General features: G+C 46.6%; 1 protein-coding gene, 1 long non-coding RNA gene and 1 other non-coding gene across 4 annotated transcripts in view; 2 read left to right on the forward strand and 1 right to left on the reverse strand.

Moving 5' to 3' along the window:
- The window catches only part of LOC126986789 (baculoviral IAP repeat-containing protein 6-like), a 99,516-nt gene that overhangs the window by 65,759 nt on the left and 5,947 nt on the right, over positions 1-27,810 (forward strand). Inside the window, exons 49-66 of the mRNA XM_050843163.1 lie at positions 4,374-4,639; positions 5,593-5,917; positions 6,602-6,766; positions 8,864-9,090; positions 10,188-10,493; positions 13,935-14,132; positions 15,198-15,437; positions 16,037-16,237; positions 16,736-16,957; positions 17,744-17,886; positions 19,586-19,684; positions 20,904-21,138; positions 21,739-21,953; positions 22,125-22,362; positions 23,426-23,904; positions 25,992-26,361; positions 26,946-27,163; positions 27,642-27,767. Coding sequence (XP_050699120.1) covers positions 4,374-4,639; positions 5,593-5,917; positions 6,602-6,766; positions 8,864-9,090; positions 10,188-10,493; positions 13,935-14,132; positions 15,198-15,437; positions 16,037-16,237; positions 16,736-16,957; positions 17,744-17,886; positions 19,586-19,684; positions 20,904-21,138; positions 21,739-21,953; positions 22,125-22,362; positions 23,426-23,904; positions 25,992-26,361; positions 26,946-27,163; positions 27,642-27,767 — 4,273 coding nt within the window. The remainder of the gene's footprint in view (positions 1-4,373; positions 4,640-5,592; positions 5,918-6,601; positions 6,767-8,863; positions 9,091-10,187; positions 10,494-13,934; positions 14,133-15,197; positions 15,438-16,036; positions 16,238-16,735; positions 16,958-17,743; positions 17,887-19,585; positions 19,685-20,903; positions 21,139-21,738; positions 21,954-22,124; positions 22,363-23,425; positions 23,905-25,991; positions 26,362-26,945; positions 27,164-27,641; positions 27,768-27,810) is intronic.
- On the reverse strand, positions 146-3,581 carry LOC126987634 (uncharacterized). Of its 2 annotated transcripts, none has more exons than XR_007741066.1 (2): positions 3,436-3,581; positions 146-805 (listed from the first exon to the last, which is right to left on the reverse strand). It is a non-coding gene; the product is annotated as an uncharacterized LOC126987634 (long non-coding RNA). The 2 variants fall into 2 exon arrangements; XR_007741067.1 differs by lacking the exon at positions 3,436-3,581 and adding an exon at positions 2,879-3,007.
- Positions 23,770-23,843, forward strand: Trnav-uac (transfer RNA valine (anticodon UAC)). Its single transcript has one exon. It is a non-coding gene; the product is annotated as a tRNA-Val (tRNA).

The following is a 27,810-nucleotide window of genomic DNA, read 5'->3' on the forward strand; positions in this document are numbered from 1 at the left end:
ACAGTTTCCAATACAGTCGCCCCTCAAATAGTACAGTTTCCAATACAGTCGACCCTCAAATAGTACAGTTTCCAATACAGTCGTCCCTCAAATAGTACAGTTTCCAATACAGTCCCTCAAATAGTACAGTTTCCAATACAGTCCCTCAAATAGTACAGTTTCCAATACAGTCACCCCTCAAATAGTACAGTTTCCAATACAGTCGACCCTCAAATAGTACAGTTTCCAATACAGTCATCCCTCAAATAGTACAGTTTCCAATACAGTCATCCCTCAAATAGTACAGTTTCCAATACAGTCATCCCTCAAATAGTACAGTTTCCAATACAGTCGCCCCTCAAATAGTACAGTTTCCAATACAGTCCCTCAAATAGTACAGTTTCCAATACAGTCATCCCTCAAATAGTACAGTTTCCAATACAGTCGACCCTCAAATAGTACAGTTTCCAATACAGTCGACCCTCAAATAGTACAGTTTCCAATACAGTCATCCCTCAAATAGTACAGTTTCCAATACAGTCCCTCAAATAGTACAGTTTCCAATACAGTCATCCCTCAAATAGTACAGTTTCCAATACAGTCATCCCTCAAATAGTACAGTTTCCAATACAGTCATCCCTCAAATAGTACAGTTTCCAATACAGTCATCCCTCAAATAGTACAGTTTCCAATACAGTCATCCCTCAAATAGTACAGTTTCCAATACAGTCGCCCCTCAAATAGTACAGTTTCCAATACAGTCGACCCTCAAATAGTACAGTTTCCAATACAGTCGACCCTCAAATAGTACAGTTTCCAATACAGTCTACCCTCAAATAGTACAGTTTCCAATACAGTCGACCCTCAAATAGTACAGTTTCCAATACAGTCGACCCTCAAATAGTACAGTTTCCAATACAGTCATCCCTCAAATAGTACAGTTTCCAATACAGTCGACCCTCAAATAGTACAGTTTCCAATACAGTCGCCCCTCAAATAGTACAGTTTCCAATACAGTCATCCCTCAAATAGTACAGTTTCCAATACAGTCATCCCTCAAATAGTACAGTTTCCAATACAGTCATCCCTCAAATAGTACAGTTTCCAATACAGTCATCCCTCAAATAGTACAGTTTCCAATACAGTCATCCCTCAAATAGTACAGTTTCCAATACAGTCATCCCTCAAATAGTACAGTTTCCAATACAGTCGACCCTCAAATAGTACAGTTTCCAATACAGTCGACCCTCAAATAGTACAGTTTCCAATACAGTCGACCCTCAAATAGTACAGTTTCCAATACAGTCATCCCTCAAATAGTACAGTTTCCAATACAGTCATCCCCAAATAGTACAGTTTCCAATACAGTCATCCCTCAAATAGTACAGTTTCCAATACAGTCGCCCCTCAAATAGTACAGTTTCCAATACAGTCATCCCTCAAATAGTACAGTTTCCAATACAGTCACCCCTCAAATAGTACAGTTTCCAATACAGTCCCTCAAATAGTACAGTTTCCAATACAGTCCCTCAAATAGTACAGTTTCCAATACAGTCACCCTCAAATAGTACAGTTTCCAATACAGTCACCCTCAAATAGTACAGTTTCCAATACAGTCATCCCTCCAATAGTACAGTTTCCAATACAGTCACCCATCAAATAGTACAGTTTCAAATACAGTCCCTCAAATAGGACAGTTTCCAATACAGTCCCTCAAATACTACAGATTAAAATACAGTCCTTCAAATAGTACAGTTTCCAATACAGTCGACCCTCAAATAGTACAGTTTCCAATACAGTCCCTCAAATAGTACAGTTTCCAATACAGTCGTCCCTCAAATAGTACAGTTTCCAATACAGTCACCCCTCAAATAGTACAGTTTCCAATACAGTCGACCCTCAAATAGTACAGTTTCCAATACAGTCCCTCAAATAGTACAGTTTCCAATACAGTCATCCCTCAAATAGTACAGTTTCCAATACAGTCACCCCTCAAATAGTACAGTTTCCAATACAGTCGCCCCTCAAATAGTACAGTTTCCAATACAGTCCCTCAAATAGTACAGGTTCCCATACAGTCCCTCAAATAGTACAGTTTACAATACAGTCACTCAAATAGTACAGTTTCCAATACAGTCGCCCCTCAAATAGTACAGTTTCCAATACAGTCCCTCAAATAGTACAGTTTCCAATACAGTCCCTCAAATAGTACAGTTTCCAATACAGTCGCCCCTCAAATAGTACAGTTTCCAATACAGTCCCTCAAATAGTACAGTTTCCAATACAGTCATCCCTCAAATAGTACAGTTTCCAATACAGTCCCTCAAATAGTACAGTTTCCAATACAGTCACCCCTCAAATAGTACAGTTTCCAATACAGTCCCTCAAATAGTACAGTTTCCAATACAGTCCCTCAAATAGTACAGTTTCCAATACAGTCCCTCAAATAGTACAGTTTCCAATACAGTCACCCCTCAAATAGTACAGTTTCCAATACAGTCGCCCCTCAAATAGTACAGTTTCCAATACAGTCATCCCTCAAATAGTACAGTTTCCAATACAGTCGCCCCTCAAATAGTACAGTTTCAATACAGTCGCCTCAAATAGTACAGTTTCCAATACAGTAGGCCCTCAAATAGTACAGTTTCCAATACAGTCGACCTCAAATAGTACAGTTTCCAATACAGTCCTCAAATAGTACAGTTTCCAATACAGTCCCTCAAATAGTACAGTTTCCAATACAGTCTCCCCTCAAATAGTACAGTTTCCACTACAGTCGACCCTCAACTAGTACAGGTTCCAATACAGTCATCCCTCAAATAGTACAGTTTCCAATACAGTCACCCCTCAAATAGTACAGTTTCCAATACAGTCCCTCAAATAGTACAGTTTCCAATACAGTCCCTCAAATAGTACAGTTTCCAATACAGTCACCCCTCAAATAGTACAGTTTCCAATACAGTCGCCCCTCAAATAGTACAGTTTCCAATACAGTCGCCCCTCAAATAGTACAGTTTCCAATACAGTCCCTCAAATAGTACAGTTTCCAATACAGTCATCCCTCAAATAGTACAGTTTCCAATACAGTCGTCCCTCAAATAGTACAGTTTCCAATACAGTCATCCCTCAAATAGTACAGTTTACAATACAGTCATCCTCAAATAGTACAGTTTCCAATACAGTCCCTCAAATAGTACAGTTTCCAATACAGTCCCTCAAATAGTACAGTTTCCAATACAGTCGCCCCTCAAATAGTACAGTTTCCAATACAGTCCCTCAAATAGTACAGTTTCCAATACAGTCGTCCCTCAAATAGTACAGTTTCCAATACAGTCGTCCCTCAAATAGTACAGTTTCCAATACAGTCGTCCCTCAAATAGTACAGTTTCCAATACAGTCGCCCCTCAAATAGTACAGTTTCCAATACAGTCCCTCAAATAGTACAGTTTCCAATACAGTCCCTCAAATAGTACAGTTTCCAATACAGTCGCCCCTCAAATAGTACAGTTTCCAATACAGTCGTCCCTCAAATAGTACAGTTTCCAATAGTCACCCCTCAAATAGTACAGTTTCCAATACAGTCCCTCAAATAGTACAGTTTCCAATACAGTCCCTCAAATAGTACAGTTTCCAATACAGTCGCCCCTCAAATAGTACAGTTTCCAATACAGTCCCTCAAATAGCACAGTTTCCAATAGTTGGGTTTTCGTTTTATGTGGATAAGAAGATTTTTTACAATTTCTAAATTTCCCGACGAGCAGGAAGTTTGAAAATCCTAAAAGATCTTCTACAACAATCCGTATAAAACCGAAACCCAACTTTTGGAAACTGTACTATTTGAGGGACGACTGTATTGGAAACTGTACTATTTGAGGGACGACTGTATTGGAAACTGTACTATTTGAGGGACGACTGTATTGGAAACTGTACTATTTGAGGGATGACTGTATTGGAAACTGTACTATTTGAGGGGCGACTGTATTGGAAACTGTACTATTTGAGGGACGACTGTATTGGAAACCGTACTATTTGAGGGACGACTGTATTGGAAACTGTACTATTTGAGGGGCGACTGTATTGGAAACTGTACTATTTGAGGGGCGACTGTATTGGAAACTGTACTATTTGAGGGGCGACTGTATTGGAAACTGTACTATTTGAGGGATGACTGTATTGGAAACTGTACTATTTGAGGGACGACTGTATTGGAAACTACTATTTGAGGGTTGACTTTATATAATACTATCAGGTGCTTGTGTTTGGAGGTTATGAATGTCTGTCCTCCACTGTGTCATTCGAGGGGACTACAAGGAACGCAATACCTTGATAATTAGGGCCAACCAATGATCATGTATACCCCAGGTCGGTAAAGTTAAAAGGATGTTTCCCTTCAGTATGTGGTGGCTCCGGCTTATCTACCAATGCATGTGTCGCGTGGAGGGAGGCCTCAGGGTCGGGGTGGAAGCTGGGGCGAGGGTGCCGGGGGTGATGGAGGCTTGTGTCACCCTCCTGCTCACCCCGCCTGGCCCCATGCATCTTGCTGCAGTCGGCTCGGCGCCCTTGGAGTCCACCACTCTTGCCCTGGCGGCCCTCTCTCCACACCTGCTCCACACCCTCATCATGACCTTGCTGACACACCCGTTGCTCCGCCAGCCAGCAGGTAAGATATTTTTGTAGTTTAACCCGGTAGCAGCAGGGATCATGTTTCTTAATGGTCCCTCCAAGCGAGAAAAATGAGAAAAAATCACCCTCACACAAACCATTTCATAATATATATCAAAGCATTTGTGATCAGATTATGTATCATCTATTTTGGGGGTTTATATCATGGCACAAATTTGGCCCGTCGCTGCTACACGGTAAAGCCACAAATTTGGCCTTCACTGGTAGCCTGGTAACATATATTCCCAGGTCTTTCTCTGCCTCTGTGGTGGATAGTGGAGTGTTTCCCATGTGGTATTGGTGTGCTGGATATCCCTTCACTGGTAGCCTGGTAACACACTCCCAGGTCTTTCTCTGCCTCTGTGGTGGATAGTGGAGTGTTTCCCATGTGGTATTGGTTTGCTGGATATCCCTTCACTGGTAGCCTGGTAACATATACTCCCAGGTCTTTCTCTGCCTCTGTGGTGGATAGTGGAGTGTTTCCCATGTGGTATTGGTGTGCTGGATATCCCTTCACTGGTAGCCTGGTAACATACACTCCCAGGTCTTTCTCTGCCTCTGTGGTGGATAGTGGAGTGTTTCCCATGTGGTATTGGCATGCTGGATATCCTCTCCCAAGGTGCAGGACTTTACATTTTTCTTCACTGAATTGTAGCAGCCACTTTTTGTTCCACTCCTGTAGCTTGGTGAGGTCTTCTGCTAGGAAATCAACATTCAGGGGGTTAATGATATCATGGTAGGCACATTGGAGGTGATGGACTTAGGTTAAATGAGGAGGAGGATTCTTGTTGGTAGGATCACCGAGATTGATAATTATTTTCCCCTTACTGGTAGACGATAGAGTTATATTTCGTTTGGTTAAAAATATAACTTTATCATCTGCCAGCGTGTCAGTGTGATTAGCCGTGTTATTATTTTGCCTGTTATAATGTGGTTTTGACCCGTCCTCAGGCAGCACCAACCTAGACGCCGCCATCGCCCTGCTGTACGAGCTGTGTGTTAGCAGCAGCAGCATGGAGGGCGTGAGTGTCCTTCTGTCATGGCTCAACCACGCCGTCACCACACCTCCGCCACAGCCCATCGCCACAGTCCTCAACGACCACTACCACAGTTTGGGGCCGCCTCTCTCCCGGCCACAGCATCCCTCTCCCCCGTCGTCCCCAGGCGCAGGGGGTATTAGCAGTGGAGTGAATGCTGAGGTGCTGCACTGCATTGCTGCGGTGCTCTGGAACACTCAGCACGATATCACCGGCCTCATCACGGACACCCTCTTCAGGTGAGCCTTGATACCAACAACCTGGTAGTGATGCCTTCTCTTTTTCCCTCCCTCTTTTTCTTCCTCCAATTCCTCCTGTTCTTCTTCCTCCTTCTGGGGGCTTCGTGGTGCAGTGGTTAGCACACTCGGCTCACAATCGAGAGAGCCCTGGTTTCGATTCCCGGGCGGAGTGGAAAAATTTTGGGGGGTTTTCTGATACTCTATGTAGCCCCTGTCCACCCAGCAGTGAATGGGTACCAGGTATTAATCGGGGGTTGTGTCCCGTCTCCTGGGGTCTGTTCCCTTCTCCTATAATTCCTTCCCCTTCTGTCTCTCTCCGGCATATGACCACAGATGTTGCGCCGACTAAACCAAACTTTCCAACTGTTCCCTTCTCCTATAATTCCTTCCCCTTCTGTCTCTCTCCGGCATATGACCACAGATGTTGCGCCCACTAAACCAAACTTTCCAACTGTTCCCTTCTCCTATAATTCCTTCCCCTTCTGTCTCTCTCCGGCATATGACCACAGATGTTGCGCCGACTAAACCAAACTTTCCAACTTTGTATAGATGAGACAAACTTCAACCCTAGCTTTCTACCTTTTAGAAATAACACTTGTATCCTTGTGATTCTCAAGAGCTCGTAAGCACTTTCTCTTATCATTATTTATGCAATGATGTCAAAACCTTTTCTCCTCCCAACAGACGGGTGTACGATTGGTCTGAATGCAGTGAAGGGGAGGTGAAGGTCGGCCTGGACCATATCATGTGTTCCATGTGTCACGTCCGGCCACAGCTCTTCACGCAGCTGCTCCTCAACATGAGTGTGCTTGCAGCAATCGACAACAACCAATCAATTACCGACGACAGGTAGGGGCACAGAGTTAGCAGTGTAGGGAACATAGGGGTTGTGAGGAAGGGAAGGGAAGGGAAGGGATTTGAGAGCGGCAACATGGCGGCAGAAATTAAGAGGTAGAAGACTATCAGTAAGAGGAGAGCTGATGGGATGAAGAGCCTTACATGTTCCGCACTTGTTCAAGACAGGAAGCAATGTCTAACCTCGGCATCTGATTTTGGGGAAGGGAAAGGAAGGGAAGGGATGGGAGAGAGGGAACATGGCGGCGGAAATTGAGAGGTAGAAGACTATCAGTAAGAGGAGGAGAGCTGATGGGATGAAGAGCCTTACATGTTCCGCACTTGTTCAAGACAGGAAGCAATGTCTAACCTCGGCATCTGATTTTGGGGAAGGGAAAGGAAGGGAAGGGATGGGAGAGAGGGAACATGGCGGCGGAAATTAAGAGGTTGAAGACTATCAGTAAGAGGAGAGCTGATGAGATGAAGAGCCTTACATGTTCCGCACTTGTTCAAGACAGGAAGCAATGTCTAACCTCGGCATCTGATTTTGGGGAAGGGAAAATTAAACATGATAAATGTGTCTGCAGGATATAGAGAACTTTAACCCTTTCCATCCGTGACGCAAACATCGGCGTCACAGTATGGGAAGAGGATTAAGAGGCTTAGAAGAGGATTAAGAGGCTTAGAAGAGGATTAAGAGGCTTAGAAGAGGATTAAGAGGCTTAGAAGAGGATTAAGAGGCTCAGAAGAGGATTAAGAGGCTCAGAAGAGGATTAAGAGGCTCAGAAGAGGATTAAGAGGCTTAGAAGAGGATTAAGAGCTTTGGAAGAGGATTAAGAGGCTAAGAAGAGGATTAAGAGGCTAAGAAGAGGATTAAGAGGCTTAGAAGAGGATTAAGAGGATTAAGAGGATTAAGAGGGTTAGAAGAGGATTAAGAGGCTTAGAAGAGGATTAAGAGGCTCAGAAGAGGACTTACGGGGATGCTGGAGTGAAGGGATTAAATGCTCATAAACTCTATAACAACACTCCAGATATCAAAATTAGGCACAAAACTCTCTTATATTAAACAGAACAGGAACACGGTTGATAATTTATATTTTTTATTTTCTTTATTTATTTATTTATTTTTCATCCGTGCCTATCGCGCCGGTAGGCTTTCTGTATGGGCCAGATGGTCGGCCCAAACCCATCATGGCCCAGGCATTTAGCGACAGCAGATGCATGGAGCTGCGTACCGTCAAGGGCTGTTATGCCGTTTATGAATAGACAAGTTTGAATTCCTGAGAATGTCTTGACTCAAAAGTTGTGTATCTATATTTCATGAAAGCTAGATCATCCAAGTCTGGCAAAGTGAGGTAATTCTGTAGTGTGTGTGTGTGTGTGTGTGTGTGTGTGTGTGTGTGTGTGTGTGTGTGTTGACCTACCAATGCTGAACACTTATGCTTTTATGAATGAACTCTTTCCCTTAGTCTGGCAAAGCAAGGTACTACTGTAAGATGTGTGTGTCCTGTGCTGTTATGAATGAACGAACTCCCTTCCTTACCCTGGGGGCTCCGTGGTGCAGTGATTAGCACACTTGGCCCACAACCGAGAGAGCCTGGGTTCGATTCCCAGGCGGAGTGGAAAAATTTGGGCGGCTTTTCCGATACCCTACGCCCCTGTCCACCCAGCAGTGAATGGGTACCAGGCATTAATCAGGGGTTGTGTCCCGTCTCCTGGGGTCTGTTCCCTTCTATAATTCCTTCCCCTTCTGTCTCTCTCCGGCATATGACCACAGATGTTGCGCCCACTAAACCAAACTTTCCAACTGTTCCCTTCTCCTATAATTCCTTCCCCTTCTGTCTCTCTCCGGCATATGACCACAGATGTTGCGCCCACTAAACCAAACTTTCCAACTGTTCCCTTCTCCTATAATTCCTTCCCCTTCCGTCTCTCTCCGGCACATGACCACAGATGTTGCGCCCACTAAACCAAACTTTCCAACTGTTCCCTTCTCCTATAATTCCATCCCCTTCTGTCTCTCTCCGGCATATGACCACAGATGTTGCGCCCACTAAACCAAACTTTCCAACTGTTCCCTCCCTTACCTCGCCTCTTTTTGGCTCACCACAGAAAAGACCGAGAGGCTGAGATCCGCGCCGCCCGGACAGACGACATGAAGGAGGGCGTTGAAGGGTCCTCTGGCGCAGTGGAGGGCCGGCTCATCCTGCAGGACCCCAGCGTCATATCCCTCACCCCGGCCCACCTGCAGACCCTTGCCACTGTAGCCCAGTCCCCAGAAGCCATCCACCTTATGCTGGATTCTGGGTTCCCGCTTCTGCTCGTGCACGGCATCCTGGGTAAGTCGGAGGAGGAGAAGGACTTGAAAAAAAAATCAATTCAACTCATTCTTATTTTTTAACCTGGTAGCAGCGGGGACCATGTTTCTTAATGGTCCCTCCAAGCGAGAAAAATGAGAAAAAATCACCCCTCACACAAACCATTTCATAATATATATAAAAGCATTTGTGATCAGATTATGTATCATCTATTTTTTGGGGTTTATATCATGGCACAAATTTGGCCCATCACTGCTACACGGTAAAGCCACAAATTTGACCCGTCGCTGCTACACGGTAAAGCCACAAATTTGGCCCATCACTGCTACACGGTAAAGCCACAAATTTGGCCCGTCGCTGCTACACGGTAAAGCCACAAATTTGGCCCGTCACTGCTACACGGTAAAGCCACAAATTTGGCCCGTCACTGCTACACGGTAAAGCCACAAATTTGGCCCGTCGCTGCTACTGGGTTAACTTTCAGCATTGTGCTTAAGTTATGTAATGTTGAATAATTCTCTAAAAATACCCATCAGTATGAATGAGTAGAGAATCTTCTTTTCATTATTTTTTGGGGGTAAAATTTGGGCGGCTTTTCCGATACTCTACGTAGCCCCTGTCCACCCAGCAGTGAATGGGTACCAGGTATTAATCGGGGATTGTGTCCCGTCTCCTGGGGTCTGTTCCCTTCTATAATTCCTTCCCCTTCTGTCTCTCTCCGGCATATGACCACAGATGTTGCGCCGACTAAACCAAACTTTCCAACTGTTCCCTTCTCCTATAATTCCTTCCCCTTCTGTCTCTCCAGCATATGACCACAGATGTTGCGCCCACTAAACCAAACTTTCCAACTGTTCCCTTCTCCTATAATCCCTTCCCCTTCTGTCTCTCTCCGGCATATGACCACAGATGTTGCGCCCACTAAACCAAACTCCAACTGTTCCCTTCTCCTATAATCCCTTCCCCTTCTGTCTCTCTCCGGCATATGACCACAGATGTTGCGCCGACTAAACCAAACTTTCCAACTCCAGTTTTAAAGAAGAAAATGTGCGAACTTTGTACCGCTTTGGCAGCATGATGACTAATGTATTTATTTCATATATTTTCCTTCCCCTCAGAGTGGTGCAAGACAGAGGTGCTGCATCAGGTGGAGAGCTGCACCTCGCCCAGCGCAGCAGAGAGCGCCACAGACCTGGAGAAGGCCAGCGTCGCCGAGAAGTCCCGCAGCGCCGAGGATGCCTTCTCCTCGGCCACTCCCTGCGCACCTCCTCAGATCACCGCAGCCATCGTGCCAACCCTCACCACCAGCCTCGTGGCCCACACCCTCCACACCCTGGCGGCCCTGTGTGCTGAGGCCCCCATGAGAGACTGGCTGGGTTCCGCTGAGGGCTCGGTCTTTTGGCTGCCCCTCCTGACTGTCCTGGGTGAGTGTGCCAACTAACAGGGCCAAATTGTCGTACTCAGCTGCTTATATTTCCCGACTTCCTACCCCGAAAACTGTTCTGGGCTCCAATAACGAAACTCATATATATCGTTAAGGGGGAGGTTGCCTTAAAATTAAAACATATACATTTACTTATTCTTGAGATGAATAAATGAATTAGGATTTTGTTTTAAGTCAGGGGATGTTAGTAGAGAGAAGAAGAATGGTTTAATGGAGGAGACACTGAAAGAAAATGGGGTTAGAGTTGCCGGGGGTGATGTTAAGGGGGGCTACTTTAAAATTAAGGAAAATGGGGTCAGGGTTGCCTTAAAAGAGTAAGACCCTGATGCTTCTTGGCGATAGTTAAGCATCAGAAACAGGGAAATACCATGCTCTGAGTACAACAACTTGGCAACAGTGAACCTTCCTGTAAGAGTGGTTAGCATCAAGCCTATCTGATCCTCGTTAAAAGAGTTAGATCCTGATGCTTCTTGGCAATAGGTAAGCATCAGACACCAGTAAATACCATGCTCTTAGTACGATAATCTAGCAACAGTGAACCTTCCTGTAAGAGTGGTTAGCATCAAGCCTATCTACTCCTCGATAAAAGGGTTAGATCCTGATGCTTCTTGGCAATAGTTAGCATCAGAAACAGGGAAATACTATGCTCTGAGTACGATAATCTAGCAACGTTGAACCTTCCTGTAAGAGTGGTTAGCATCAAGCCTATCTACTCCTCATTAAAAGAGTTAGATCCTGATGCTTCTTGGCAATAGTTAAGCATCAGAAACAGGGAAATACTATGCTCTGAGTACTACAACTTGGCAACAGTGAACCTTCCTGTAAGAGTGGTTAGCATCAAGCCTATCTGCTCCTCGTTAAAAGAGTTAGATCCTGATGCTTCTTGGCAATAGTTAGCATCAGACACCAGTAAATACCATGCTCTTAGTACGATAATCTAGCAACAGTGAACCTTCCTGTAAGAGTGGTTAGCATCAAGCCTATCTACTCCTCGTTAAAAGAGTTAGATCCTGATGCTTCTTGGCAATAGTTAGCATCAGAAACAGGGAAATACTATGCTCTGAGTACGATAATCTAGCAACGTTGAACCTTCCTGTAAGAGTGGTTAGCATCAAGCCTATCTGCTCCTCATTAAAAGAGTTAGATCCTGATGCTTCTTGGCAATAGTTAAGCATCACACACAGGGAAATACCATGCTCTGAGTACGATAATCTAGCAACGTTGAACCTTCCTGTAAGAGTGTTAGCATCAAGCCTATCTACTCCTCGTTAAAAGAGTTAGATCCTGATGCTTCTTGGCAATAGGTAAGCATCATAAACAGGGAAATACTATGCTCTGGGTACGATAATCTAGCAACAGTGAACCTTCCTGTAAGAGTGGTTAGCATCAAGCCTATCTACTCCTCATTAAAAGAGTTAGATCCTGATGCTTCTTGGCAATAGTTTAGCATCAGAAACAGGGAAATACTATGCTCTGGGTACGATAACTTGGCAACAGTGAACCTTCCTGTAAGAGTGGTTAGCATGAAGCCTATCTGATCCTCGTTAAAAGAGTTAGATCCTGATGCTTCTTGGCAATATTTAAGCATCAGAAACAGGGAAATACTATGCTCTGAGTACGATAATCTAGCAACAGTGAACCTTCCTGTAAGAGTGGTTAGCATCAAGCCTATCTACTCCTCATTAAAAGAGTTAGATCCTGATGCTTCTTGGCAATAGTTAAGCATCAAAAACAGGGAAATACCATGCTCTGAGTACGATAACTTGGCAACAGTGAACCTTCCTGTAAGAGTGGTTAGCATCAAGCCTATCTACTCCTTGTTAAAAGAGTTAGATCCTTGATGCTTCTTGGCAATAGTTAAGCATCAGAAACAGGGAAATACTATGCTCTGAGTACAATAATCTAGCAACAGTGAACCTTCCTGTAAGAGTGGTTAGCATGAAGCCTATCTACTCTTCATTAAAAGAGTTAGATCCTGATGCTTCTTGGCAAATAGTTAAGCATCAGAAACAGGGAAATACTATGCTCTGAGTACGACAACTTGGCAACAGTGAACCTTCCTGTAAGAGTGGTTAGCATCAACCCTATCTGCTCCTCGTTAAAAGAGTTAGATCCTGATGCTTCTTGGCAATAGTTAAGCATCAGAAACAGGGAAATACTATGCTCTGAGTACGATAACTTGGCAACAGTGAACCTTCCTGTAAGAGTGGTTAGCATCAAGCCTATCTACTCCTCGTTAAAAGAGTTAGATCCTGATGCTTCTTGGCAATAGTTAAACATCAGAAACAAGGAAATACTATGCTCTGGGTACGATAATCTAGCAACAGTGAACCTTCCTGTAAGAGTGGTTAGCATCAAGCCTATCTGCTCCTCATTAAAAGAGTTAGATCCTGATGCTTCTTGGCAATAGTTAGGCATCAGACACCGGTGCCAACCCTCTATGGCCTCAGCCTCTCTTGACCCTACAGACCCATGATTCAAAGTGCAGCAAACCCTCTATGTAGCTCATTTCTATTATGAGGTCAGATTTATCAGGGGGGGGCTTCGTGGTGCAGTGGTTAGCACACTCGGCTCACAACTGAGAGAGCCTGGGTTCGATTCCCGGGCGGAGTGGAAAAATTTGGGCAGCTTTTCCGATACCCTACGCCCCTGTCCACCCAGCAGTGTACCAGGTATTAATCAGAGGTTGTGTCCCATCTCCTGGGGTCTGTTCCCTTCTCCTATAATTCCTTCCCCTTCTGTCTCTCTCCGGCATATGACCACAGATGTTGCGCCCACTAAACCAAACTTTCCAACTGTTCCCTTCTCCTATAATTCCTTCCCCTTCTGTCTCTCTCCGGCATATGACCACAGATGTTGCGCCCACTAAACCAAACTTTCCAACTGTTCCCTTCTCCTATAATTCCTTCCCCTTCTGTCTCTCTCCGCCATATGACCACAGATGTTGCGCTGACTAAACCAAACTTTCCAACTGTTCCCTTCTCCTATAATTCCTTCCCCTTCTGTCTCTCTCCGGCATATGACCACAGATGTTGCGCCCACTAAACCAAACTTTCCAACTGTTCCCTTCTCCTATAATTCCGTCCCATTCTGTCTCTCTCCGGCATATGACCACAGATGTTGCGCCGACTAAACCAAACTTTCCAACTGTTCCCTTCTCCTATAATTCCTTCCCCTTCTGTCTCTCCGGCATATGACCACAGATGTTGCGCCCACAAAACCAAACTTTCCAACTTGCCTTGATAGTGTTTTCTGCCTTATTGTGACTTTTCGCAGGCTTTTTGAGTAAGGTCAAAAGAACTACATTATCTATATTAAATATGCACTTTAAAAAGGGGGTTATGAAAGGAAGGAAAGGAGGGAGGGCGAAGCAACGTGACCCCTGGTGTATGCCCCCATTAATTGACTGATGTATTTCCAGGCGATCCACTTGTCCGGGGCAGTGAGCCGCTGATGCGAGGGAGTGGAGCAAGCGGAGCCAAGGAGAGCGATTACAGCAATGTGGAGGACGCCACCATTCACCTCATGAGACAGTGTTGCCAGAACCACTCCCACAACCAAGCGCTCCTCGCCTCCACATTGTGCCACCTTATCCAGCGGCAGAATGTTCCTCCACCTGGTGAGTGTTCCTCTCCTTCCTCTGCTGTAAAATAAAGGGGGCTTCGTGGTGCAGTGGTTAGCACACTCGGCTCACCAAAGAGAGAGCCCGGGTTAGATTCCCGGGCGGAGTGGAAAAATTTGGGCGGCTTTTCCGATACCCTACGTAGCCCCTGTCCACCCAGCAGTGTACCAGGTATTAATCGGGGGTTGTGTCCCGTCTCCTGGGGTCTGTTCCCTTATATAATTCCTTCCCCTTCTGTCTCTCTCCGGCATATGACCACAGATGTTGCGCCCACTAAACCAAACTTTCCAACTGTTCCCTTCTCCTATAATTCCTTCCCCTTCTGCCTCTCTCCGGCATATGACCACAGATGTTGCGCCCACTAAACCAAACTTTCCAACTGTTCCCTTCTCCTATAATCCCTTCCCCTTCTGTCTCTCTCCGGGATATGACCACAGATGTTGCGCCCACTAAACCAAACTTTCCAACTGTTCCCTTCTCCTATAATTCCTTCCCCTTCTGTCTCTCTCCGGCATATGACCACAGATGTTGCGCCCACTAAACCAAACTTTCCAACTGTTCCCTTCTCCTATAAGTCCTTCCCCTTCTGTCTCTCTCCGGCATATGACCACAGATGTTGCGCCAACTAAACCAAACTTTCCAACTGTTCCCTTCTCCTATAATCCCTTCCCCTTCTGTCTCTCTCCGGGATATGACCACAGATGTTGCGCCCACTAAACCAAACTTTCCAACTGTTCCCTTCTCCTATAATTCCTTCCCCTTCTGTCTCTCTCCAGCATATGACCACAGATGTTGCGCCCACTAAACCAAACTTTCCAACTGTTCCCTTCTCCTATAATTCCTTCCCCTTCTGTCACTCTCCGGCGTATGACCATAGATGTTGCGCCCACTAAACCAAACTTTCCAACTTTCTGCTGTAAAAAAAAAAATAAATAAATAAATAGTCGTAGTAGTAATAGCAATAAGCAGTATCAGTGGTAGCAGTAGTAGGTAGTGGTAGCTGTAGTGGTAGCTCCCTTAGTGTGGTTCTGTGGGTATAATGCCCAACCTTTGTTTTCCCAGGTGGTGTGAGTTACCTTCATTCCATGTCTGGGTTCACCCGTCGTCTGGTGCTGCAGCTGCTTCTGGAGACGGAGAGAGTGGTGGTACACATTGCCAGCCCTCAGGGGGGGCTCTCCTCCCCGACGGGCTGCAGCCTCCCCCCCCTCACACAGCACCCAAAGTTCGGCGCTGGTCACAAGACTCGCCTGCTCTCCCTGCCCACCACGACCACCCTGGCGGACATCATCAAGCTGGTCACAGGTACAGAAAGGGTTACACAGTGGTGACACAGAGCTCTGGGACACACTTTACAACACAGCTGGGATACACTTTACAACACAGCTGGGATACACTTTACAACACAGCTGGGATACACTTTACAACACAGCTGGGATACACTTTACAACACAGCTGGGATACACTTTACAACACAGCTGGGACACACAACACACACACAGCACACACACACAGCACAGCTGGGACTTACACAACAACACAGCTGGGATACACTTTACAACACAGCTGGGATACACTTTACAACACAGCTGGGATACACTTTACAACACAGCTGGGACACATTTTCACACTCAATCTGTACCTCGAAAAAAGAGTATGAATCCTGAAAGTGTGTTATTGACTGAAAAAACACTAAAAAATACCTCGTGTGTTCTCCTCCTCCTCCGCTCAATGACAGCAAGGTTCCTGTGGTTGACATCTTTTCATTTCAGGCCATTTTTCTACCTATAATCATGTAGCTTTATATCATGGCCTCAGTGTTGTTAGTGCCACTGTCGTATGGTCACTGTCTCCCACATGTGTTTCATTTACGCATAGTTTATAATCACAAGCTCCCTTCACAGACTGGTCCCGCGGCGTCCTGGTCGGAGTTGGCAGCTCAGCGGGCGATCTGGACCTGTCCCAGGGTGACCATCGTGAGGTTAACGAAGTAGGTCACCTGGAGTTGATGGACAAGCTCTCCGTGGCGGCCGGGGTCACTGCCAAGGACAAGAGAAGCAAGAACAAGGCCAACATGGCGTACCACACTCGCCTAGCCAAGAAGAGTGAGTACAGGAACCCCCCAAGAGAAGCTACAAAGAGAATTACCTAAAAATTGGTATATTGAAAACTATAAAAATATTGTTTGGTACTTGAAGTGAAATGCCAGAATTTTCCATTTTCTACACTCACACACGTCCTCTGCGTATAACCAAACCCACGAGATATTAATCCAGACAAGGGAAGGTTCGCCGCCGCCGGGGATCGAACCCACGACCAGCGTAACGGAAGAGACACTCCTTTACCAGTCTGCCAAAGAGGGAGTTATGGGACGCTCACCCATCAGGCTAATCGTGTCACTACAGAAGGAAACAAAGCACCCCCAAAATACATTCATTAATAACAGTAATGCTTGAGTGAACCCACCTCAGTGATCTTTTTTATGCCTATTGCGCCAGTGGACTTTCTTGAGGGGCCTGGATGGTAGTCGGCCCCAGCCCATCATGGTGCAGGCAAGTGTTTATAGTGGCGCCATCTACTGAGGTAATCTGTTCTCCCCACAGCAGGCGGTGAGGAGGGAGAAAAGCAGTACTCAAAATGTACCTCAGCAGTCCGGGCGTCCAGCTCAGCGACGTACACCCTGGTCCACGACACTCTGGGCCACTCCTCCGGCCTGCCCTCAACCCTGACTGTGGCCCAGCTGATGGCCGCTCTCCGCCAAGACGGCCTCCCTCCGTCATCCCACATCTCCCTGACCCTAACCAATCGTAGGGACACAGGCAGAGGTATGCACAGAAGGTTCTGCGTCCGCTGCCACTCATAGACCTGTGTTTACCTAGTTGTGAAATACAGGACAAGCTGTACTAGGCTCGTGGTGTCCCGTCTCCATAACGCTTATCATCCACTTTGTCTTTAAATTCACGAGTCATTTTTCCACACACAGTCTCCTCGGCAAGTCCGTTCCATGTTGTTATGTATGGAAAACTATTTCTTGAGGTCTCTCCTACAGTCGCTCTTCTTCAATTTCCTACCATATCCTCTTGTCACACTTCTGTCACGTACCACTAGGTCTTCCCTGTCCAATTTCTCCAATCCCTCTTGTGTCCTGTACAATGCTATCAGGTCCCCTCTCTTCTGCTGTCCAGTGTTGTTAGTCCCAATTTCTCCAGTCCCTCTTGTGTCCTGTACAATGCTATCAGGTCCCCTCTCTCTCTTCTGCTCTCCAGTGTTGTTAGTCCCAATGTCTCCAGTCCCTCTTGTGTCCTGTACAATGCTATCAGGTCCCCTCTCTCTCTTCTGCTGTCCAGTGTTGTTAGTCCCAATTTCTCCAGTCCCTCTTGTGTCCTGTACAATGCTATCAGGTCCTCTCTCTCTCTCCTTCTCTCCAGTGTTGTTAGTCCCAATTTCTCCAGTCCCTCTTGTGTCCTGTACAATGCTATCAGGTCCCCTCTCTCTCTCCTTCTCTCCAGTGTTGTTAGTCCCAGTTTCTCCAGTATATATAGAAGCTATTCCTGATCTGTGGCCTTGTATATATGCTCACTAAGTAACTCATAATGCATAATCCACCCCAGGAAATGACGGTGAAGGTGCGCGGGAGCTGGCCTTGCTAAGCCTGGAGCCTCTGCCCTCAACCCTGCACGTGTTCACCAGCCAAGGCGGCCTCTCCCTCCTGGCACAGCACATGTCCCTCCTGTACCCAGACATGGCCCAACAGGTATCTCCTTGAGCACTGAGAGTAGTGGTTAGGCTGGTCATCCGCTGGTCCGTCACCCTAATCCATGTTCCTGTCTGCATCCGTGCCTATCAGTGAAGAATTGTGCTTGTGGTAGAGGACGAAGAACCACTCATTGATCTACCACAGCTCTGATTGAGGCAGTGATATCAATGCTTGTATTAACTTAACCCAGTAGCAGCGGGGACCATGTTTCTTAATGGTCCCTCCAAGCGAGAAAAATGAGAAAAAATCACCCCTCACACAAACCATTTCATAATATATATCAAAGCATTTGTGATCAGATTATGTATCATCTATTTTGGGGGGTTTATATCATGGCACAAATTTGGCCCGTCGCTGCTACACGGTAAAGCCACAAATTTGGCCCATCGCTGCTACACGGTTAACAATTCCTTGCCTCAAAGTTCAATAAGACAACTCTAGAATATATCTTTGGAGTGGATGCAGACAAGGACATGGTACAGACAGATAGATATTTATTGACCACAAATGTACATAAAACCAAAACATCATTTATAAATCGGAAGTTATTTAAGAATGTTAATTTCGTTAATATAACAACATTTCCAATTTGTAGTTAACATTCACCACTTAAGTAAAACCTTTATATAGTCACTAAAATATACAGAACTCTGGTGTCATTTCGTGGTGCAGTGGTTAGCACACTCGGCTCACAACCGAGAGAGCCCGGGTTCGATTCCCAGGCGGAGTGGAAAAACTTGGGCGGCTTTTCCGATACCCTACACCCCTGTCCACCCAGCAGTGAATGGTTACCAGGTATTAATCGGGGGTTGTGTGACTTGTGTCCCGTCTCCTGGGGTCTGTTCCCTTCTCCTATAATTCCTTCCCCTTCTGTCTCTCTCCAGCATATGACCACAGATGTTGCGCCCACTAAACCAAACTTTCCAACTGTTCCCTTCTCCTATAATTCCTTCCCCTTCTGTCTCTCTCCGGCACATGACCACAGATGTTGTGCCGACTAAACCAAACTTTCCAACTGTTCCCTTCTCCTATAATTCCTTCCCCTTCTGTCTCTCTCTGGCACATGACCACATATGTTGTGCCGACTAAACCAAACTTTCCAACTGTTCCCTTCTCCTATAATTCCTTCCCCTTCTGTCTCTCTCCGGCACATGACCACAGATGTTGCACCGACTAAACCAAACTTTCCAACTGTTCCCTTCTCCTATAATTCCTTCCCCTTCTGTCTCTCTCCGGCACATGACCACAGATGTTGCGCCCACTAAACCAAACTTTCCAACTGTTCACTTCTCATATAATACCTTACCCTTCTGACTCTCTCATGAACATGACCACAGATGTTCCGCCCACTAAACCAAACTTTCCAACTGTTCCTTCTCCTATAATTCCTTCCCTTCTGTCTCTCTCGGCACATGACCACAGATGTTGCACCGACTAAACCAAACTTTCCAACTGTTCCCTTCTCCTATAATTCCTTCCCCTTCTGTCTCTCTCCGGCACATGACCACAGATGTTGCGCCCACTAAACCAAACTTTCTGGTGTCATTACTGGCATAAAAATAGTTAAAAAATATATAAAATAGACATAGAGGTCCCATCACTTAAAAGCAACAAAGATTTAGAAACAATTACCTTCATTAGAAAATACATGAGTTAGCTGACGTTAATTATACCACATTCTCTTTAACCTCGGCAGCAGCCCAGCCACCCGTCCTCCTCCAGGGGCGGAAGCGGCGACAAGGGGGAAGTGGTGGTGGAGAACGACTGGGTCAGCGTGGAGATGAACGATTACGAGGCAAGTTGATATACCCGGGCACTGGAAGGTGGAGGGGGCAGCCTTGTGTAACCCAGCCCAACACACTGCAGGGATATTGGATGGTCATGTCATAGGGGCACTTTCACAGTCTGTTTTGATCGTTACCAATGGCTGGGATCGATGCTATAGTTCTCCACATGAAACTGGCCTATGGGGAAGGAAGGAGGTGTTGAGAGTGTGTGGTAAGGTGCGGGGCTAGGCTAGGCTAACCCCCCACCCGCCACTACCCCATCGCCCAGTTTCACATGGAAATACTATAGTCTATGTCTATAGCCCTATGTCTCACCTGGATACTGGTGTAGTGACTGACCTAACTGATGGGAAACGCCGCCCTAACTCACTCAGCTATTGGGGCACCTCTTTGGCTATCTGGTTGACCCGGTAGCAGCAGGGATCATGTTTCTTAATGGTCCCTCTAAGCGAGAAAAATGAGAAAAAATCACCCCTCTCACAAACCATTTCATAATATGTATCGAAGCATTTGTGAACGGTTTATGTATCATCTGTTTTGGGGGGTTTAAATCGTGGCACAGATTTGGCCCGTCGCTGCTACACGGTAAAGCCACAAATTTGGCCCGTCGCTGCTACACGGTAAAGCCACAAATTTGGCCCGTCGCTGCTACCGGGTTGAATTTACATCTCATTCAAACATGTCATATCCTTAAGAAGTTGACTTGCAAATGACATACTTCTTCACAGGTGTGCAATATGAGGCGTCTACAGAAGGAGCATTAAGGGCAGAGACATATTTTTCTAGTCTGCCCTGGGAATGATAGGTCAGGCCACACATCCCAGGAAGAACAAGGTATAAGTTGCAAGGGAAAACCAGTCTTGTATTTGATGTACCGAGGGTTGCTTCTCTCTTGCTACTTAGCCATGTTCTTCTCAGGATGTGGAAAGTAGAAGAAAATGGCTCTGCCCCATACACCCCCGGCTCTGGACACCTCATATATTGTAGATGACCAGCGTTTAAGGAGCTATTACACGGCATTTTCCGTGAATCTTCCGTTAAACCACAATTTCCGCTGGCGTGGTTTTCATTTGTTTCTTGTTATCGCTGCTGATGATGATGATGAGTAATGTCAGAAAACCATGCCAGCGGAAATCGTGGTTTGACTGAAGATCCACGGAAAATTTGCCCAGTGTGATCGACCCTTTACGCCACAGTCATTCTCAACAGTCACTTGATATTTTACAGTCTGCCAACGTTTTCGACTACCTGGTCATGGGCGGAGGAGGTGGAGGATCGCCGGGACCAGTGGGCGGAGGCACCGTCTCCTTGCTAACCCTGCCCTCCATCCCTCCTCATGCCCTTGGAGCCTTCACACTGTTCCTGCGACTGCCCGGGTATGCAGAGACCTTGCTCAAGGATACCCACCAAGCCTGCTGCCTCCTGCGCCTTGCCTTGGGGGTGACAGACGATGGGGACGGAGGTGAGTCTGTCTCCTGCTGCCCCCCTAACCTTACCCACCCTTCCTTAGTACACACACACACACACACACACACACACACACACACACACACCACACCACCAAGCCAATTCCCAGGCGGAGTGGAAAAATTTGGGCGGCTTTTCCGATACCCTACGTAGCCCCTGTCCACCCAGCAGTGATTGGGTACCAGGTATTAATCGGGGGTTGTGTCCCGTCTCCTGGGGTCTGTTCCCTTCTCCTATAATTCCTTCCCCTTCTGTCTCTCTCCGGCATATGACCACAGATGTTGCGCCCACTAAACCAAACTTTCCAAACTTTCTTGTGTCATAAGTTTTCTTTCTCCCATAGATCTTGTTTTTAGGAATTATTTATATTTTTGTCATTAAATGGAAAGAAAGATCATACACCATTGTTCCGGCATGACTGGTGAGCTGTTGGGATTCTCTGTAGGCTTTGTTGTGACGAGAGAAACTCCGAGGCAGGCAGCCAGAGAGAGAGAGTGTTGTGGGATTTTTTCAGTTATCTTAAAGAAGGAAGGACACATCACCCTGTCCTGTGTCCCTTTGTGTGAGTGCTGACCCGATCCTTTCCTTGCTACAGGAGACATCGTGGGGTCCGGGGTCGGCGGCTCCCTGGCCACCATGCCCTTCCAGGTGCTGGAGAGTCTTCTGGAGGCCACGCCGCTCACCACAGACGACGGGGTGCTGCTGCGGCGCATGTGTCTTGAGTCAGGCGCGCTGCACCTCATCCTGGCCTGTCTGGCGGCCCTGTCACACCAGGACACTCCGGAGGTTGTGACCTCCCTCTACCACCCGGTAATGCCAGCCAGCCCATTACAGGCCTTCCTAATGATGGAGGTCATTTGTCAAATCAAACAAACATTTCCTGATGAATCCCTTGTGTGAAAATGAAAGGCAGAAATAATTGTTTCAGCTCCTGAGTGAACCTTTCTGGTGCCTAACCACTTATGTTTGTCTGGCCTGCAGAATGTGCCCATCGGCCTCGTGGTGGCCACCACCCGGGCCACCTGCGTGGACGGCCGGGAGACTGTCGGGCTGCAGCGTGGAGAGGGTGACCGCTGCCATTACTGGGCCAAGGGCACCGGGTTCGGCACTGGCAGCACCACCCAGAGCTGGGACGTGGAGCAGGCACTGGTGCGCCAGAGGGTGGAGGAGGAGCACGTGGTGTGGCTGGTGCGGCTCCTCGCCAAGTACATCAATCCAGGTTTGTTGCTGTGGTTCTGTGTGGCTGGTCCGGGCGCCATCGCCGGCACATGCCAGGTGTGAGGTCAGCCGTGCCGTGCCCGGCCTTCATCAAAAAAGCTCTACAGGCAAACCTTGACACACGGTGGCATTCCTTAACTTGACATACATGGGCTCCTCTGTCCCAAATTGTATGGTTTCAGGACCCTAACAAATGTGCTTAACCCGGTAGCAGCGGGGATCATGTTTCTTAATGGTCCCTCCAAGCAAGAAAATGAGAAAAAATCACCCCTCACACAAACCATTTCATAATATATATCAAAGCATTTGTGATCAGATTATGTATCAAATTTGGCCCGTCGCTGCTACACGGTAAAGCCACAAATTTGGCCCGTCGCTGCTACACGGTAAAGCCACAAATTTGGCCCATCACTGCTACACGGTAAAGCCACAAATTTGGCCCATCACTGCTACACGGTAAAGCCACAAATTTGGCCCATCACTGCTACACGGTAAAGCCACAAATTTGGCCCATCACTGCTACACGGTAAAGCCACAAATTTGGCCCTTCTCTGCTACACGGTAAAGCCACAAATTTGGCCCGTCGCTGCTACACGGTAAAGCCACAAATTTGGCCCGTCACACTGCAGTAAAGCCACAAATTTGGCCCATCACTGCTACACGGTAAAGCCACAAAATTGGCCCATCACTGCTACACGGTAAAGCCACAAATTTGGCCCGTCGCTGCTACACGGTAAAGCCACAAATTTGGCCCATTGCTGCTACACGGTAAAGCCACAAATTTGGCCCGTCGCTGCTACACGGTAAAGCCACAAATTTGGCCCGTCGCTGCTACACGGTAAAGCCACAAATTTGGCCCATTGCTGCTAATCATAATTGGCGCTACTATAAAAATTGCCTGCTCCATGACAGGCTTGGGTCAACTGTCTGGCCCCAGAAGAAAGCCTACCAGCACTATAGGCCAAAAAAAAAAAAAAAATAAATAAATAAAAAAATTAGACTAAAAAAAGAGAAAGGTTGCAAATTCTCCATAGCCTGTCTAAGCCTTCTCTCCTTCCCTCCAGGCGACATCATTCCTCCTGAGCTCCAACAAGCTGCCAACGGAGGAAGCTTTGACTCCAATGCCGAGGGAGGGTCTGTTGAGTCCCCCCGAGATAGCCCCGTGCTGGCTCCCCTCTCCCCTCAGTCCCAGGCTCCTCCAGCGCTGCCTTCTGCTCTCCTCACCCTTTTCCAGAACTCAGGGCTCATCACCACCATCGCGTCAAACCTCAGCAATGACTCGGGTAAGTTGGTGGTCAGAGAGTGGCAAACATATGCTGTATTCATGAGGCATCGACAGATTGTGATGTGGTTGTATGTTGGTCATTTTTTCATTAACATGTTTTACTTATCTCCTACATGGCTAAGGGGCTTCGTGGTGCAGTGGTTAGCACACTCAGCTTACAACCGAGAGAGCCCGGGTTCGATTCCCGGGCGGAGTGGAAAAATTTGGGCGGATTTTCCGATACCCTACGTAGCCCCTGTCCACCCAGCAGTGAATGGGTACCAGGTATTAATCGAGGGTTGTGTCCTGTCTCCTGAGGTCTGTTCCCTTCTCCTATAATTCCTTTCCCTTCTGTCTCTCTCCGGCATATGACCACAGATGTTGCACTGACTAAACCAAACTTTCCAACTGTTCCCTTCTCCTATAATTCCTTCCCCTTCTGTCCCTCTCCGGCATATGACCACAGATGTTGCGCTGACTAAACCAAACTTTCCAACTGTTCCCTTCTCCTATAATTCCTTCCCCTTCTGTCTCTCTCCGGCATATGACCACAGATGTTGCGCCGACTAAACCAAACTTTCCAACTTTTCTCCTACATTGCTGTCGCCCCTTCATGGAAAAAGTTCTTCCATATAAATTTTTCCTGTATTCCAGAGGTCACACAATTGTTCATTTTCAATACAAGCTCCTGCCCTCAATAAATTTGGGCATGTGTTTAAACCCAGTAGCAGCGGGGATCATGTTTCTTAATGGTCCCTCTAAGCGAGAAAAATGAGAAAAAATCACCCCTCACACAAACCATTTCATAATATATATCAAAGCATTTGTGATCAGATTATGTATCATCTATTTTGGGGGTTTATATCATGGCACAAATTTGGCCCGTCGCTGCTACGGTAAAGCCACAAATTTGGCCTGTCATTGCTACACAGTAAAGCCACAAATTTGACCTGGCGCTACACACGGTAAAGCCACAAATTTGGCCCGTCGCTGCTACACGGTAAAGCCACAAATTTGCCAAGCTAAATTTGGGCGGTAAAGCCATATTCTACGCCTACGCCCCTGTCCACCCAGCAGTGTACCAGGTATTAATCGGGGGTTGTGTCCCATCTCCTGGGGTCTGTTCCCTTCTCCTATAATTCCTTCCCCTTCTGTCTCTCTCCGGCATATGACCACAGATGTTGCACCCACTAAACCAAACTTTCCAACTGTTCCCTTCTCCTATAATTCCTTCCCCTTCTGTCTCTCTCTGGCATATGACCACAGATGTTGTACCGACTAAACAAAACTTTCCAACTGTTCCCTTCTCCTATAATTCCTTCCCCTTCTGTCTCTCTCCGGCATATGACCACAGATGTTGCGCCGACTAAACCAAACTTTCCAACTGTTCCCTTCTCCTATAATTCCTTCCCCTTCTGTCTCTCTCCGGCATATGACCACAGATGTTGTGCCGACTAAACCAAACTTTCCAACTGTTCCCTTCTCCTATAATTCCTTCCCCTTCCGTCTCTCTCCAGCATACGACCACAGATGTTGCACCCACTAAACCAAACTTTCCAACTGTTCCCTTCTCCTATAATTCCTTCCCCTTCTGTCTCTCTCCGGCATATGACCACAGATGTTGCGCTGACTAAATCAAACTTTCCAACTGTTCCCTTCTCCTATAATTCCTCCCCCTTCTGTCTCTCTCCGGCGTATGACCACAGATGTTGCGCCCACTAAACCAAACTTTCCAACTGTTCCCTTCTATAATTCCTTCCCCTTCTGTCTCTCTCCGGCATATGACCACAGATGTTGCGCCGATTAAACCAAACTTTCCAACTGTTCCCTTCCCCTATAATTCCTTCCCCTTCTGTCTCTCTCCAGCATATGACCACAGATGTTGCACCCACTAAACCAAACTTTCCAACTGTTCCCTTCTATAATTCCTTCCCCTTCTGTCTCTCTCCAGCATATGACCACAGATGTTGCACCCACTAAACCAAACTTTCCAACTGTTCCCTTCCCCTATAATTCCTTCCCCTTCTGTCTCTCTCCGGCATATGACCACAGATGTTGCACCCACTAAACCAAACTTTCCAACTGTTCCCTTCCCCTATAATTCCTTCCCCTTCTGTCTCTCTCCGGCATATGACCACAGATGTTGCGCCCACTAAACCAAACTTTCCAACTGTTCCCTTCTCCTATAATTCCTTTTCCCATGTTTCCCATGTGGTATTGGTGTGCTGGATATCCTCTCCCAAGGTGCAGGACTTTACATTTTTCTTCATTGAATTGTAGCAGCCACTTTTTGTTCCATTCCTGTAGCTTAGTGAGGTCTTCTGCTAGGAAATCCACAGCCAAGGGGTTAACCAATCATCCTTTAGTCTGTAAGAGAAGTTCATTTTTACTCCTGTATTTCATTCGACAGTTTTGGTCCCTCCGTACGCCTGTGTGTCTTTGCAATCACTACAACACCTTACCCTTTCCTGGCCGTGGCATCGCACTGCTCCATGGAAAAACAAAAATCGGACTTTGATCATGATGTGTTTGACGTTTTTGGCTACCCGGCCGACACATGTAAGACTCCCTTTAAAATAACTTGTACCTGGATTGTTTTGTTTCAGCTGTGCACGGAGAGGCTGCAACACGAGATGGACAAGGAGGATGAGCCCGATGGTGTGGCAGCCTCTCAGCCGCCTTCCTCCAAGTCCCTGGTGGAAGTGTACCTCGGCTGTCTCAAACCTCTTCAGTTCGGTGAGTGGAACAGACCGAGGCAGCTACTATGCACTCTCATCCATTGTCATAACTTTCTTCTGGTAAAATGTTGGTATGTCTTGTTCTTACCAAAGCTAGTTAAAGAGAGAGAGGAGATTAACCCGGTATCAGCGGGGACCATGTTTCTTAATGGTCCCTCCAAGCGAGAAAAATGAGAAAAAATCACCCCTCACACAAACCATTTCATAATATATATCAAAGCATTTGTGATCAGATTATGTATCATCTATTTTGGGGGTTTATATCATGCTACAAATTTGGCCCGTCGCTGCTACACGGTAAAGCCACAAATTTGGCCCGTCGCTGCTACACGGTAAAGCCACAAATTTGGCCCGTCACTGCTACACGATAAAGCCACAAATTTGGCCCATCGCTGCTACCGGGCTAATGGTCCCTCCAAGCGAGAAAAATGAGAAAAAATCACCCCTCACACAAACCATTTCATAATATATATCAAAGCATTTGTGATCAGTTTATGTATCATCTATTTTGGGGGGTTTATATCATGCTACAAATTTGGCCTTCTCCATGGTAGTGCTGTAGCTCTTCTCATTGTTCCACAGACACGTACGAGATGGTGGTGGAGGATGCCGAGAGAGGGATCCGATTTGTCGTGTCGCACCACTACGAGGGGTCGGTGCGGGGGGCGGGAGACCTCTGCACACCCCGTCGTATGAAGCGTCTGGCACAGGAGGCCGTGACGCTGTCCTCCTCGCTGCCCCTCTCCTACTCCTCCTCTGTCTTTGTCCGCACAGACGTTGATCGTCTTGACATTATGAAGGTGGGTGCCTCGCCTTAACCATGACTAACATACACACTCATGTCAGTCTCAACCATGACTAACATATACAGTCATGTCAGTCTCAACCATGACTAACATATACACTCCTGTCAGAGTACACCTTGTAGGGCTGTGTTCAACTGAGGGATTAAATACAGGTCCCAGAAGGATAGCAGTAGTAACATTAGTAGTAGTAGTAGTAGTAGTAGTAGTAACCTCCAGAAAAGTAGTATTTAGTAGTATCAATATAAAAGTTACCCCCTGAACAGGTTTATAAAAGAGAATGGAAACCCTACCCCCTCCCCTTCCCCTCTTCTGCAGTATAATGGTATGCAAATAAAACCCACACCACACCACACCACACCACACCACACCACACCGCACAGCACCACACATATCATACAGGAGTCAGTGTTAGAGATACTTTTACCAACACTCACTCCGGCAGTGCATAATACCAGCTCCTCTCTCCCCTCAGGTGCTAATCACAGGCCCAGAAGACACTCCCTACGCCAATGGCTGTTTCGAGTTTGACGTGTATTTCCCCGTTGACTACCCCACCTCGCCCCTGCACATCAACCTTCAGACAACAGGGGAGGGCAGGGTGAGTACTGGTATTTCGAGTATAGTAAACGCTCGGTAATGTT

The sequence above is a fragment of the Eriocheir sinensis genome, chromosome 6 (assembly GCF_024679095.1).
Source record: "Eriocheir sinensis breed Jianghai 21 chromosome 6, ASM2467909v1, whole genome shotgun sequence".
Lineage (NCBI taxonomy): Eukaryota > Metazoa > Arthropoda > Malacostraca > Decapoda > Varunidae > Eriocheir > Eriocheir sinensis.